This window comes from Astyanax mexicanus, chromosome 4, assembly GCF_023375975.1.
Source record: "Astyanax mexicanus isolate ESR-SI-001 chromosome 4, AstMex3_surface, whole genome shotgun sequence".
NCBI classification, from domain to species: domain Eukaryota; kingdom Metazoa; phylum Chordata; class Actinopteri; order Characiformes; family Acestrorhamphidae; genus Astyanax; species Astyanax mexicanus.
Window position 1 is genome coordinate 50154801 of NC_064411.1, and position 16446 is coordinate 50171246.

A 16446-nucleotide genomic window follows, 5' to 3' on the forward strand; every position below is an offset into this window, starting at 1 on the left:
AACTAATGTTCAACTAAACGTCTAATAAAAGAAAATGTATTTTTAGTTGAATGTAACTGATTCTCTATTAAATATAAACTTATACCCAATGCTAAATCTAAACACAAAACGTAACATTTCAGACGTTAAAGTTTTAGGCTAATAGTAGGGTTAGGGTAAGTTTGAAGGTTGTATGAGGATTAGGGTTAAATTTGGATTCCATTGAGGGTTCAGTAGCACTTATTACACATTCAGTCAAATGGTAGATGAACATTTATGAGGCCTCTATAATGGGTTATCCAAATGTTTATATTCAACGCATTTAAACATTCTGTGAATCCCAGAACTGAAATTTAACCATTGTATCAATGTATTAAATGTTTTTGTTTGGCAAAAGTTACTTTTAACATTTCCATAATGTTAGCATTCATCTAGCTGGGAATGTGACGTTGGGATAAAAACCCTTATTAAGTTACATGTTTTCAGAACGTTCCTGACACTTTATTTCTTTATAAAATGTCCTCTCTTAGCTGGGACAGCTGGTCACGAATATTACCATCCACTGCACTGTCCACTGTGGATGGTAATGTCTTACACTACAGGAGTGGGCACTTCCAAAGCACACCCTGAAGTAACATTTCTTGATCTATTTATTTACCGGTGTCCCATCCCAAGGCCAAGGATGTAGTTAATCTGTTCAATCTGGTTGTTACATTCCTGGTAAACCCATGCTGTGTGTGGATGAGCATTATCTTGCTGAAAAAAAATGCCAGATTAAAGTTCCACAATGAAAGTCAACACACTGACATCACTAAGCTGTCAGTGTCCTTTGTATCACTACTAGTGGTGACTGACTATTGTATGCAAAGGTTCCTCAGATCATCACAGCAGCAGTTGCGAAACTAAAAAATGAAGTATTTAAGCGTGCGCCACAAGACCTTCATACACAAACCCAACCATCATTGTTGAATCCCAAAGAATTCCAGTCTGCAGCAGTGAGTGTTTCTCATTCACAACACCACTGCAAACAAAGGCAATCGAGACGGAATAGTGGATGGCCGAGATGGCAGGCAATTCTGCGAAACAACCATCTTGCTTTGTGGAGTGTAGAGCACAGCATGTTCATCATTCAACCATCTCTCACCAGGAGGTATACTACCTAAAACCAGCATCTGAGGGACTTTTAATAGGGCAACGAGATAAGCTGTGCCAAAACCCAACGTCTTATCAGACCACACCTTTTTTTTTTTTTTTTACATAATTTAAATATATACCTGAGAGAGTTGCAGCAAGTAAGGGTGTGTTATTTTTTGGTCAACCAATACTACTAACTTTATAACATAGTTAAAACAGTACAATGCCAGAAAGACAAAGATACAGGCAGATATATATATCTGGCATATGGACAGACAGACAGACAGACAGACAGACAGTACCTGGTCCAGGTGAAGTTTTGTGGTTGGGGATTCCCTCCGCTCTCACACCTGAGCTCCACTCCCTTCCGGCTAACCGACCAGCTCTGATCATAACCAACAACCACAGGATCCGGCGGATCTAAGAACACACACACGTATCCACACACACACACACACACACACACACACACACACACACACACACACACACGCACACACACTTATTCGCTTAGATCTGATCTCTGTACTTTGATGGTTCACATGCATGTTTGAAGTGACACATATCCGTCTTATCAGTGTGAATACACTCTGCTCTGATAGGACAAGCATTCACAAACCCTCAGCTGATGACCTGTAGACACTGACTGATCATATGGTGAGATATATGATGAGAGATGACATGATGAGACAAAGTGAAAATAAGACTACAGAAAAAAATGTTGTTTAGTTATGATCAGAATGTTTTAAATACATTATCTGATCAATAGGAGCACATATGAACATGAGTCAAAAGGGTCAAACATGTGGGACAATAGAGAGTCAAATATAATGGCAGAACCAATCAGAATCTCTATTTCAGAGGGGGGTGGGACAATAGAGATTCTGAATGGTTTAGACTCTGAGTTTGACTCCATTTTAGCTGAGTTAAGCTCAGGGGAGGAACCAATCAGAATATAAATTTTAGCAGTGGCAAGTCAGAACCAATAAGAATCTCTGCTTTAGTTGGGTGGGACAACAGAGATTGAGTTTGACTATTTAAGAAGGGGGTGGGGCCATCAGAAAAATCTCTGTTTTAGAGGGGGTCGGACAACCGAGAGTCAAACTGAGATAGAAACAATCAACTTTAGTTGTAATGGGACATCAGAGTGTCAAATTCTGAGACAGAACCAATCATTATCTCTCTTTTAGCGGTCATTGAACAACCGAGGGTCAAACTCTGAGGTAGAATTAATCAAAATCTTTATTTTAGCTGGGAGTAGGGCAACAGAGGGTCAAATTCAAAGGTAGAACCAATCAGAAATTTTGTTTCAACAGGGGATGGACAACAGTATGTCTTCCTTAAGGGTAAAATCAATCAGAATATCCAATCAGAATCTCTATTTCAGCTAGGAGAAGGACAACAGAGTCACACTCTGAGGCAGACTCTCTATTTCAGTGGGGGTGGAATGATTCAAATCCACCATCCAGAATCTCTGTTTAAGGAATGGTTGTTCAACGCTGTCAAACTAAGGCAGAACTAATCAACCATTTTGATCAACATGTAATCACGGGGCATACTGTTGCTTTTACTACTTCAAGCACTGAGTTAAAGCACATTACATCACTTTACAGTAAGTTTTAATAAATCAAATTGACGCAGTGGTCAGGTGAACTCACAGTGCACGACCAGTGTGTTGCTGTGCCGCTGTGGCTGCTTGAGGGCAGGGTGCCACACCAGGCAGTCCAGCCGTCGTCCGTTAAGACTCCGTAAAGGGTGCAGGTAGAAGAAGGAAGTGACCACATCATCTGAGCTTTTGTTCTGGGATTGGCCGGGGAGGTCAGTGTCCCAGGAGAGTTGGGGCAGAGGGAGCCCGACCGCACGGCAGCTGGCAGCAACGCGGTACGACTGACCCTCCTCCAGAATGATCGGTTCCAGCATGGCGATTGGCATCCCTGGAGAACGATACAGTCAGGGATAAGGGGAGGAAGTGGAAAGAAAAATTGAGATTGAGATTTTTTTTCACATATATTCAACCAGATATGAACTGCCAATCCATTTCTGGTCATACAGTTACATACACATTCACACACCAGGCATTTTTTTTTTTTTTTTTTTTTAGAGTATCCAACTGTTCTGGGTAATTTTGAATATCCAAATTCGCTGATCTCCATGTTTTTGGACTGTGGGAGTTCCCTGAAGGAAACCCACGTAGACATGGGGAGAACATGATAACTCCCACAGATAAGGACTTGAACCCAAGACCCCAGTTCTTGTCTTAAACTCAAGTTATTGATGCTCTCAAATAGTTTTTATAACACTAAACTATATTAAGTTGTAAGATAATTTCAAATAGACTTGGTTGTTTGTATATATAGATGGTCAGCAAAGGTATGTTTGGTATTCTGTATCAAGATTGTTAGATAATTTAAAACAGACTAGTTTGTATGGTATCTAGCACTAAGTTACACGCCGTTATTTAGCCAAATCATTGCTAAAATTGTTTAAAAACATTAGCAGTAATATCTTAAAGCTTGGCTTAAAGCTACTTTTCCTTATTAAATATTTTGTTTTATGCTGTCAACTTGACACAGTTGTACTAAGTGAATATTCAGGCCATTTCTGCAGTGCTAACAAGTAGCTAAAAGCTTCATTTGTTAGCTACATTAGACACTTCAGACACAAAACATCAGACAAACCAAGTCTCCCTGAAGCTGCGGGAGTCTCCCGCATTTCGGGTCACATATCATCTCCCGGAATTCAGAACGAGCGCCCCAAACGCGCACACAGGCCACAGACTTTTATTCTCTAATCGCGTGTGGGAATGAGAGAGAAAATTTAAAGAGTTCTGATTGGCCTGTTCTCTGCAAAGAGTCTGTGGGACAGCCAATCAGTTTTTAGTGTGGGCGGGCAGTGTTTTTCCCCCCTCCCGGACGGGATTTGTTCAGTGAGTGAGAGAAAGCAGATCATGGCGGAGGCAATATTAATAATTATTGTAATATGATATGAAATGTTTTTGATGTTATGCAATTTTTTGTGATATTGTAACTGTCAATTTTTGTCAAAAAAGGAAAGCAGAGGCAGGGCCTTCCGAAAAGAAAAAAAGATGAAACTCATTTCACCTCTGAATACTCTAAATTTATTAAAAAAAAAAGGTAAAATTAATCAAAATAAAAGTAAAGTTTCGTTATCTTTTGGTGTGTGTGCAAGTTTTTTTTGTTTTGTTTTTTTTTTTGGGGGGGGGGGGAGGGGGGTTGGGGGGGAACCTCCTTGAAATCAACTATTGCAACTTGGGACGTCCGAAACATTGTAATAATTGTTACTCACTATGCTGGTCTACAGTATAATGAATACAATATATTTGCTTTTAAAGGTACAAAAAATAATAATACTCTCATTTCACTGCATGCTATGCCAAAGCTATGAATCATTTACATTTCCTCTTAAATATTTTGGAGTCGGGAACAGAGTACTTACTCCAGACACTGAGGCGGATCTTTTTCTCGAAGTTTCCTGTAGGAAATGTAGAAATGTGGCAGGTGTACGTGGCCTGGTCAGACTCTTTCGTGTTCAGAATCACCAGCGTCGAGTCCTTAAAAGGGTCCAGACTCTCAAAGCGCACCTGACCATTAAAACCTGGAAATTCTACAAACACATCAGGGTTTAGTGTGAATAGTGTTAAGGGCGAAATGAGGGAACACGCTCTGATTATAATGTGAAATGGAAGATGCAGACCATAATATCTATAAAAAAACTCAAATATATTATTTTTATAGTTTTATCTGTTAATACTGTAATTTGTAATCACTGACTTCCGAGTGTGTGTATCTATCTGTGAAGATGCTACTTTTTTCACACTAATCATTTTTTTAAAGGCCTCTCTTGCAAAATATGGAATGCATGTAATGCACTTATGTATGTAATTGTACTACATGTAGTCTGCATCCTGTCCCCTTTTAAACATGCCAGGTCTGTATGTTGTACTGAAGCCCTGGAGGAACAGTGTTCAACACTTTATATGAGTAGGTATGGCTGGAATGATAATAAAGCCATTTTAGTCTTTACACAAGTACATTATTGTAGCTACAATTAAATCATGCAACAGATAAATTCATAATCAGCTCACTGCAAAACATCAACACATTTGTCTGTATTCCAAATCAACAAGTTTATGACCTCAGATAATCAGATAATGAACCAACTCTGTGTTTACATGATGAGGTCAATTATAAAAATTGTTTTGCATCCAGCCAATTATCTTACAGCTTAAGGCATCATATAAACATCACATAAATCCCGAAGTTTATGTTGTAGTCACAGACTCACATACTCCGGTTAAGAGTATGTATGGACAGAGAAATCTGAGAATACTCCGGTATAGAGTATACATATGAGAGTACTCTGGTTAAGAGTATATATGGACTCAGAAATCTGAGAATACTCCAGTTAAAGGTATAAATACATGAATACTCCGGTTAATAGCATATATACATATACATGGACTCAGTAATCTTAAAATACTCCAGTTAAGAATATAATAAGAAGAATACTCCAGTTAAAAATATATGAACTGAGAAATCTGAGAATACTCTGGTTAAGAGTATATATGGACTGAGAAATCTGAGAATACTCTGGTTAAGAGTATATATGGACTCAGAAATCTGAGAATACTTCAGTTAAAAGTATAATTAGAAGAGTACTCCAGTTAGGAGTATATATATTGTTGCTGTCCAATGAAAAACACTTATCTCCAAAACAGCAACTTTACAGGAGAGAGAAAAAACCTTGTCAACTTTCAATTGAAGTCAATGTAAAAAAGAGCTTATTTCAGGTCAATTTTGAAGAGTTTCTATTGGTCCGTTCATCAAGAAATTTTGGCACAGTGTAAGGGAAAGTTTGTATGTTCAAATTATGTAGTAAACTAAAGATCGACAAAAATGGAGATAAGTGTTTTTCATAGGACAGCGACGATATGGACTCAGTAATCTTAAAATACTCCAGTTAAGAATATAATTAGAAGAGTACTCCAGTTAAAAGTATATAAACGGAGAATACTCTGGTTAAGAGTATATATGGACTGAGAAATCTGAGAATACTCCAGTTAAGAGTATAATTAGGAGAATACTTCAATTAAGATATGGACTCAGAAATCTAAAAATACTTCAGTTAAGAGTATACGGACTCAGAAATCTGGGAATACTCTGGTTAAGAGTATATATGGACTAAGAAATCTAAGAATACTCCAGTTAAAGGTATGAATATGTGAATACTCCAGTTAAGAGTATATATGGACTCAGAAATCTGAGTCAATTCTAGGGGTCAATTCTAGGACCAATTCAATTCCACAGGGGTCAATTCTAGGACCCTTACTGTTTTTAATATACGTAAATGATCTTTACATGGTAGCAAGAGATGTATTTTTTGTTTTGTTTGCTGATGACACAAACATTTTCTTTTCTGATAAAGATGGTCACAAACTAATTTCAACTATGAACTCGTCTCTGTCAAACATTGATTACTGGTTTAGAGCGAACAAATTATCCCTTAATGTAAAAAAAAGTTCATATATGCTTTTTAGTCCTAAAAATAAAAAAAGCAGTAATAGTCTTCCACCAATATCCATGTCTGGTAATATAATAAATCACGTTCATTGTACAAAATTTTTAGGTATACTCATTGATGACAAATTATGCTGGAAAGAACATATTTCAATGATTTCTAATAAAATATCTAAAAATGTTGGTGTCATTAGAAGAGTCAAATATATTTTACCATATAACATTCTTCTTAATCTATATTATGCACTTATTTATCCATATCTCTCTTACTGTAATATAATTTGGGCTAGCACTTACAAAAGTAGTATTAACTGTTTACATATTCTTCAGAAGCGATTTGTTAGAATGGTCACCTCAGCAAATTACCGTGCAACCTCTCGCCCACTTTTTCAAAATCTTCAGATACTCAATGTGTATGAAATTAACCAGTTTCAAATATGTCAGTTTATTTTCTCTTTTACCAATAACCTACTTCCTGATTGTTATGAAAATAATTTTCAATATAACTTTCAAGTACATCACTACTCCACTAGATCCTCTAATAATCTCCGTGCTGCTTTTTTTTAGAACATCAATTGGACAGTTTGCACTTTCGCACAGAGGGCCCATAATATGGAACTGCTTACCAACTCATTTAAAAATCTGCAATAGCATCACTAGTTTTAAAAAACAGCTTAAAACTTATCTACTCTCATTATAACCAATCCAAGTAGTAAATATGTATTTGTGTATATTATTCTAATTATGTATATTGAGTAACTATATATTACTGTTATTATTTTATTTTATTATTATCTTTTTTTTTTTCTCAAATTTTTTCTTTTTTCTGTGTTTCTTTTATAATTTCCTTTGAGGGAAAGTACCTTGTACAAGCCTCTTTAAGGCTTTTTTTACTTTCCCTGCACAGTTATTTTTGTTTGTTTTGTTTGTTTATTTGATTTTTTTTTTATGTCATATTCTATCTGTGCAAATAAAATTAAAAAAAAAAAAATAAAAAAATAAAAATCTGAAAATACTCCAGTTAAGACGACCTAACAACAAACAACCTAAAAGTATGCTGTTTATCTGCTACAACTACATGGATGACCAAATAACTACAGAAATCTGATTATAATTAATTTTATTAAGTGCATGTAAACGGGCCCCAGTAAGAGTACCCAACTTGCACAGTTTAGAAATTGTGTACATGCATGATTTGTGTGTGTGTGTGTACCTTGCAGTCCTTCAGTCATGTGTTGAGTGATAATAGGCTCTTTGACTCCGTCGCTCTGCTCTCTGGACCAGGTCACCTGCACCACGTTCTGCATGTCCTGAACATTAAAGACACAGGGGAGCCTCGTCTGCTCATCAGCGAACGCTCTGAGGGTCTCGATCGGCTTTACTGACTCACTGCACACACCTGCTGTGATTGAGAAAAACAGGAGAGAAATGTGTTAATATAAACAAATAGAACACACAGTACAATAGACAGTAGAACAGTAAGACAATTGCAGATATCACAGCTCTTTCCCTGTGCTATGTCAATGCATAAATGGCATGAATGTTAATTAGATTCTTATATATTATCTCTCTCAAAGTAAAATGTAGAACCTATAAAATAGCAACATTACAGAAAAAGGAAAAGCCAATGTAATAAGTAATTTCGGATCATTTCTGTTATTCTAATCATCATGAAATATTGTCAAAATAACAACTGCTTCCAAACTCCAAAGATATTTTTCCACACCTCCAAAATCCTCATCATCATTCAACTAATCAAAACACATTTAATGATATAGAGGTCTGGACTTTGGGGTGCTCCATTCATTGTGCTCAACGCCAAAAGCTTTTTTTGTATGATTTAATTGAACAATTCTTTTTCCTTTGTTTTTTACCCCCAGTAAAAACCTTTTAAAATCAGTTCTACGTCCTTCCAAACAACATTGAGTAATTTCATAGGGCGTTCCAAACATGAATACGTGCACTGAGAAATACTCTGGTTAGGAGTATACATGCACTGAGAAATCTGAGAATACTAATTATCTAATTGTAAGCAATCGCAAAGTTGCAAAATGAGTGAAGTAAGACTTAAATCAAGTTTAAATATATATATATATATAGATATATAAGATTTTTTTTGCTTACATTTGGACACAAGAATCAGAATAACTAAAATTTTGATTTTGTGTCGAATTACTTAAAATAAGTTGAAAATTCTAAGTGAGACTGATCTCATTATTGACTGATCATTATTCCTAAAATAAGCAAAATAATCTTACACATACAATGCTTATTAAAACATCTTAGAGGAAGAAAATAAGATAATTTGACATTTTTTTAAATTAAATAATTTTTTTTTTTTTTTGGCCCACCATCACCCCTCCTCTTCGGAGGACTTTGTAAGACTTTATTTTTATTGTTTATTCTTTGAGGTAGTACAGTTATTCTGATTCTTGTGTCCAGATGACAAAAAAAAATATCAGGGGGGTTTATTTGATTAAAGTCTTATAGGATTTTGGATTTTGAGGTTTTGAGATTGCTTATTTTAACAAATTACCTCATTGGCAGTTTTTTTTTGTTCATTTTGCGCAAAATAAGCATATGTATGCATCTCAATTTTAATATATTTTTCATCTAGTGTTTTTCTGCATTTTATTCATTGAAACAGGCAGTGTGGGTGGTCCACCACGCCTTGTGTGTTTGTTAGAAGTCCCGTTTTTTCCTGTTTTTAGTTTTGGAAGCTCCAGCTCCTTTCTGCTTCCCTATGCAAGTGGAATATCCTGTATATATCTCCTGAACAATGAAGAGCTTGTACTTAGTAACAGTTTTAACTGGAAGTGAAATCAATACTGTTATAACTGAAGGTCTTCAGCCCTGCTGTAAATCACAGCAGATTAATGAAGAGAAGAACAGAAGAATAGCCGAGCGCAGGTGTGAGAAAAAGGAGGGGGTGGGAATCAGGTCAGTGTGTTTGTACAGTCTCAGTGTTACGACTCTGGATTGCTGGAGTTTGTGGGTGTCCGAGATTAGAGTGAGTTTGTGTGTTTTGAGGTGAATAACCAGTCTTTTCGGTTAATGTTCAACTGTTTCTATCATGATTGATCAAGTTAGACGTACAGAAGAGGCACACACACTCGCACAAACTCTCACACACTAACCACAAGGACATGAACGACTCGCAAACACACTCTCGCAAGGACATTCCCACACAGAGCCACTGAAGAGACTCTAAAAGAGAATCTCATGCGTACTTTAATATACGACACCTTTTAGATTAGTAACGTTTACCAGAGAACACCTGGATTGTCTTATTTTTCACTGCCAATATTACATGTTATAGCACAAACCTTGAGTTATAAAAAAAACTCCACGAGTTAAAATAGTTCCATTGCTGCTCTGTTTGGCTTGTAAGTGCTGCATTGTTGCTAGGTTACCTTTATGTGGCGGAGTAATACATGAAGAGCAGTTACAGTGCATTACCGACTGATAATGGCACTCATAGAATGCTTCTCAGCCAATCACATTGCAGGGTCGGAACTAACTGTGGTATATCATGAATTAGAGCTATTCACTGTATACCAACCACCTCTATACAACTTTACAACTGATGCTGTCAAACACTTTAAGATGCAAAAAAAAATCAAGTAATTAACTCTTGATGAGTTCAGCACAGCTGTTAACTGAAAGCCTGAAATTCCAGGTGACTCTACCTCATAAAGCTGACTGAGAAAATCCAGCCTGTTGCCAAAGCAAGAAGTGCTACATTGAAGAATCTAAAATATAAAAACTTATTCTGGTTTCTTTACTAAATAATTCCATATGTTTTTCTTTTTCTTCATAGTTGGGATGACTTTAGTATTAATCTATAATGTAGAACATTTTAAAATAATGAAATCACATCATATCAATCGTTCTTAAAGTATTTTTTTTTCCTTTTCTTAGTTGAGTAGTTCTTGCCAAAATTAACCAATATTACACGAGAAGGAGTGCTCTGCTGATCTACAACAGCAACAGTGCCATTATTACACGTTATAGCACAAACCCTGAGTTATTAAAAACTTAAAATAGTTCCAGTTGCTGCTCTGTCTGTAGCTGCGCTGTTTGGCTTTTAAGTGCTGCATCGTTGCTAGGTTACCTGTATGTGGCGGAGTAATACATGGAGAGCTTTGGTTACAGCGCATTACTGGCTGATAATGTCACTCATAGAACACCTCCCAACCAATCACATTGCAGGGTCGAAACTAACTGTGGTATATTATGAATTAGAGCTATTCACTGTATACCTGTAACTCTACCTCTTCACACCTTTACAACTGATGCTCTCAAACACTTTAAGATGCAAATCAATTCAAGTAATTAACTCTTAACGAGTTCAGCACAGCTGTTAACTGAAAGCCTGAAATTCCAGGTGACTCTACCTCAAAGTCGACTGAGAAAATCCAGCCTGTTGCTTATTTTAAGAATCTAAGATATAAAAACTTATTCTGGTTTCTTTACTAAATAATTCCATATATTTTCTTTTTCTTAATAGATTGGATGACTTTAGTATTAATCCACAATGCAGAACATTTTAAAATAATGAAATCTCATCCTATCAATCGTTCTTTTATTAAAGCTTTTAATACTGAATCCAACCAATTCAGCACAGTTCTCACTGTATCAGCAAAAACAATCCAACTGTTGCTGGGCTTCCTCTGAACAGACATGCTCAGTTTTCACCACTACTAGACAAGACAAAAAGAGCTTTTTGTTTGCACCCCACCACCACCACCACTACTACCACCACTCTCTTAGTGTGTGTGTGTATGTGTGCATGTGTGTGTGTGTGTGTGTGAGTGTGTGTGTGCATGTTTGCTGCTCTACTGGCATTTCCTGTTCATATGGATGTGCCTATTTATCTATCACACCTTCTGTTACACACCGACACACAGACGGTCACAGAGGCCTCAAACACAAACACGCCTGTCATGCGACTCCTCAGTGTTTCCAGAACAATGCAGGTAAAGCACACATACACTGGAAGTGTGACTGGCACACACACACCCAACAAACCCGCACACGCAACCCACATACACATACAGCTCTGGATAAAATAAGAGACCACTTAAAATAATGAGTTTCTTTGATTTTACCAAATAAAAAAACCTCTGGAATATAATCAAGAGGAAGATGGATGATCACAAGCCATCAAACCAAACTGAACTGCTTGAATTTTTGCACCAGGAGTAAAGGCATAAAGTTATCCAAAAGCAGTGTGTAAGACTGGTGGAGGAGAACATGATGCCAAGATGCATGAAAACTGTAATTAAAAAAAGGGTTACTGCACGAAATATAAAACTTTATTTGCAAATAAATGATCTAAATGACAATACTTTTATTTGGAATTTGAAATAAATGTTGTCTGTAGTTTATAGAATAAAACAACAATGTTAATTTTACTCAAACATAAACCGATAAATAAAAAAAATCAGAGAAACTAATTCAGAAACTGAACATTTTTTACAGAGCTGTACATGCATATGGATGTACAGTCAGTTCTGGACAGACTTATAGATACACACTTTAAAAAGGTATTTAATGAGTCAGTGATTAATCATTCAATCTTTCAACACCTCAGTTCCACATACTGTTCCACTGTTGCAGGAATGCCACTCTACTGCTCTCTACCTGTTTCCTGCTCTGTTTCACACACTCACACACACTCACATATATACACAGAGCTTCCGGTGAACGCCTACACCTGATTCACTTTCAGGACAATTAATTCATTAAACTACTTAATTGTACTTAAAGCATATTGAGAAATGTCTAAGTATGCTGTAAATATACTAACAGATTTATGTACTTACTTAAAATATATTAAAATTACATTAATATTATGCTTTTATCAAATGTTTGAATGCAAACTTTAATCATAATTTTTAAAAAGTACTATTTAGTATATTTTAAATAAATAGACTACTAGGAAGTACACTTTTAGTTTAATGTCATTTAATTCTTCAAAACTTATTTCCAAATATACTTTTATACATTTTGTTTTAGAAAAAGTGTGTTAAAAAACATCTGTTACAGTAGTTCACGTGAAGTACAATGTTTTTATGTCACTTTTTAGAAGGTAAATTAAATTACTACATTTATAACATTTAAAGTAAATTTGTAGCATGCTAAAAATTGTAGTGCAGTATATTAAAATATATTTTTAAATCCAACGAAGTATACTAGAAGTGTGCTACTTACAAAAGACAGGAACAAAAAGCATATTTGTACTCTAATGTAAATAGATCACATATATTTAACATCAATTCTTAGTAAGCTCCTAATATACCTGGTGTATAACAGTGATACAGTTGTAATACTCATTAAATATATTAGAATTTTACTGTAAGCATATTTAAAATATGGGGTTACATACATGAAGTAACGTTGTTTAAATGTTAAGTACACTTAGCACAATTTAAGTAAGACTTTTGTACTATTTTTATGCTGTAATTAAAGTATAATAAGTACAAAAAAATGTTGTTCCATTTTAGCACTCTTTAAATATACTGATTAATAATAATGTGGCTACAAGAACACTTTAGTGCACTATAGCATAATAATGCTTAGTATACTTTAATCTACTTTTTTCCACTAGGCTGTTTATTAAACAAATGTACCATTTTTAATCTGAGTACCGGAAATATGCCACAACCGATATGATGAGGTTATAGGCTAATTATAAGCTACGTTGCTTAAATAAGATTTTTCGCTCAAATCTGATTTGTCTATCTTGATGGTTCACATTCACAAATGTAAGTGATCTGTATCTGTGTGTAATGTGAACGAATCTGTCCCTGAAACTCCTCACGTGCGCACATTGATACTTGCATAAACGTCTCCTTCTTCACAAACAACAAAAAAACATTATATTTGAGAGACGACTCGTAGCTTTATAAAGGGAAATGGATGAGTTTGTTAGCAGCTCATATGTGGAGCATCTTTTGCTGGAGTGGAGAAACAGCTGGTCTGAAGTTCATGCTCAGGTCGAGGAGGTGAAAAAAGGACAGGCGGTTTGCTTTTGCTGTTTTTTGCAGCTATAGCTGCACAGCTGCACCAAGAGATGCAGTGTGGGTACGAGAGAGAAGCACGTAGCGCTAATGCTAATGCGTAAAAGCAAAAAGACGCTCTAATTCCACATGATTTGGCCGTTCACATTCATGTTGCATGTTCATGGAACGGATATTTATCGGATTTAGGACCACATAGGAAAGTGGCATGTTTGGCATGTTCACACAGCCAAGAAAATGATCAGATCTGAGCCACATTGAGCAAAAAATCAGATATGAGACATTCAGCCTGGTAATCTGAACTTAGTCTTAGTCCTCATAAGGAAATGAACACACTTATAGAGCTTTCTCTCTTTCACACATACTTTCAAAAGGAGGAAAAGCATTCCTAATCATATTCACCTCCCTAAAAGCCGCAGTTGTCCATATTATATAACATATATTATGATATATTTACACTGAAAGATGTTACACAGAAACTTTTAATTGAATAGGCTACATACACAAATAACGTTATGTACCGCGGTAACGTTACAGTGCTGCGACATGGCTGGTTTAAAAAATACAGTCTACCAGGAAAAGTCACGAGAATAAAGTCCCTACTGGCAGCCTAGCCTATATTGTGCCAAGTGCTTTGCCGAGGTTGTGCTGTCCTCTTCATCACACAGCAGTCCAGGCTTTCGAATTTTCCATTTTTTTCGCCACTGCTCCACACTCTGAGGATCCACTGGCAGACTTGAGCAAAAGCTGCTCTTCGAATACAACCAGTTTTGGCAAATTATTTCTCACCGCTTTTCATCCAAGCCTTCCACTCATGCAAGCTCATGCAACTTTAAATGTACGATTCACGCTCATGTCAAGTGGCTGCAAATACTTCGATGTCCTGAGCAAAAAAGCTGTTTTATCCAGAAATAAAATCCTGGGACCTCCCAGACACCCTGTTTTAAGAAAGACTATATACGTAGCTTTAACAGTCTTTTATCTTAAGGTCTGCTGCTTTAAAGTATATGGTGAATGCATTCATTATAATAAAAAAATGTTGTCTACAAAAATTCAGGGCTCACTTGTGGTGGAATACAAATTAATTATCCTCACAGCAATGCTTTTTACTTTGTAGTACAAAATATGAAAGAATACAAAAGCATTTTTCCCTGGATGGTAGAGAAAGTTTTACTTTAACAAAAACATCCTTTAAAACAATAATAAACCATTGATTTGAAGATGGTTTGAATAGTAAATAAGCATGTGTTCTAATACAGTACATTAGCCCATATAACTTTAGTATAAAAGAGCTTTATCTGTCAATGAAAGGTCACTCACCTGTGATTATTACTGCCATTAAGAGGCAAACCCAGGCCAGGCGTGCTTCCATTTCCTTTAAGAAGGTTCAAGAGTCCAGATACTATTGGTCCCAATTTAAACCCAGGATTTCTCCAGACAAGTTCTGCAGATGAGCCTTCAGTACTGTAGTTTAGTCTAGTCCACGTTCCAGTCTGATTCCCATTCTCAGATCCTCAGATCCTCAGTGTCCCACAGCGTTCTGATGATCTAAATCTCCCTTCTTCACCTGGATTCTCTCGTCCAAATACTTGTGGTTCCTAAATTCCCAGTGTATTTAGGTCCAGTCTTGCTGTGGAAGCGTGTATTTAATAGCTCGCGTGCTCCAGTAAATCGCCCAAACGCTTAAACGCTGGAAACGCCGGACTGAACGCGTGCTGTGCTGTGCTGCCTGCAGGTGAAAAAAGCTACCTGGGCGCGCGCACACGCACCTGTCGTGGTCGCTCGCTTGCTCTCTGATGCTCCGCCCACTTCTACGTTTACTCCGCCCCTTCCCTCTGTTTTCTCGCTCTGAAACTTTAAACCGCGTGTTTGACTTTGACCCATCCAGCTGTGCTCGCTCTACAGTGACCACTGCTACCATTGCTATCTGAGAGTGTAGAGTGTGTGTGTGTGTGTGTGTGTGTGTGTGTAGAGTGTGTATATTGTGTAGAGTATGTGTAAAGTTGATATATTGTGTAGAGTGTGTGTGTGGAGTGCATGTAGAGTTTGTGTATATTATGTAGTGTGTGTATATTGTGTAGAGTGTGTGTAAAGTTTATGTGTATTGTGTAGGGTGTTTGTAGAGTTTGTTTATATTGCGTAAAGTGTGTTTAAAGCTTATGTATATTGTTCAGAGTGTGCAGAGTTTGTGTATATTGTGTAAAGTATGTAGTATAAGTGTAGTGTGTGTAGAGTGTGTTTAAAGTTTATGTATATTGTGTAGGGTGTGTGTAAAGTTTTTGTATATTGTGAGGAGATTGTGTGGAGTTTGTATATACTATGTTGTAGAGTGTGTAGAGCAGGGGTCACCAACCTTTTTGAACCTGAGAGCTACTTCTTGGGTACCAATTAATGCGAAGGGCTACCAGTTTGATACACACTCGTGAAATTACAAATTTTCTCAATTTACCTTTAATTATATGTTATTATTAATAATTAATGACATTCATCTATGTGAAGACACAGATATCAATAGGCAACACTATTATTATAAATCTCTGCAAGTGTTTACATTTTATATTATATTTTAATATAATATTACATATTATATTACATTATATTGTATAATAATATATAAACTATAGGCTATCTCTAAGCTAATATTAATGTAATATAATCTAAAATTACATCAATGCAACTGTGATTTAAAAAAAAAAGAATAGCAACAAAAATGCTATTTTTAGACCAGGCCTGCGGGCTACTCATAAGGTCCTTGCGGGCTACCTGGTGCC

General features: G+C 36.3%; 1 protein-coding gene across 4 annotated transcripts in view; it reads right to left on the reverse strand.

Annotated features, from left to right (window-relative positions):
* nectin4b (nectin cell adhesion molecule 4b) overlaps positions 1-15437 on the reverse strand; it is a 37162-nt gene extending 21725 nt beyond the window's left edge. For 2 of the 4 annotated variants that reach the window (XM_022678889.2, XM_022678888.2), the window contains exons 1-5: positions 14996-15436; positions 7864-8052; positions 4570-4737; positions 2772-3047; positions 1416-1533 (exon numbers count right to left, since the gene is read on the reverse strand). In XM_022678889.2, the coding sequence (XP_022534610.2) occupies positions 1416-1533; positions 2772-3047; positions 4570-4737; positions 7864-8052; positions 14996-15047 (803 nt within the window). In that variant the 5' untranslated portion in view covers positions 15048-15436. Of the gene's footprint in view, positions 1-1415; positions 1534-2771; positions 3048-4569; positions 4738-7863; positions 8053-14995 lie in introns of all 4 variants that reach the window. The other 2 variants (XM_022678891.2, XM_022678890.2) reach the window with 2 other exon arrangements.
* Positions 15438-16446: the final 1009 nt, after the last annotated feature.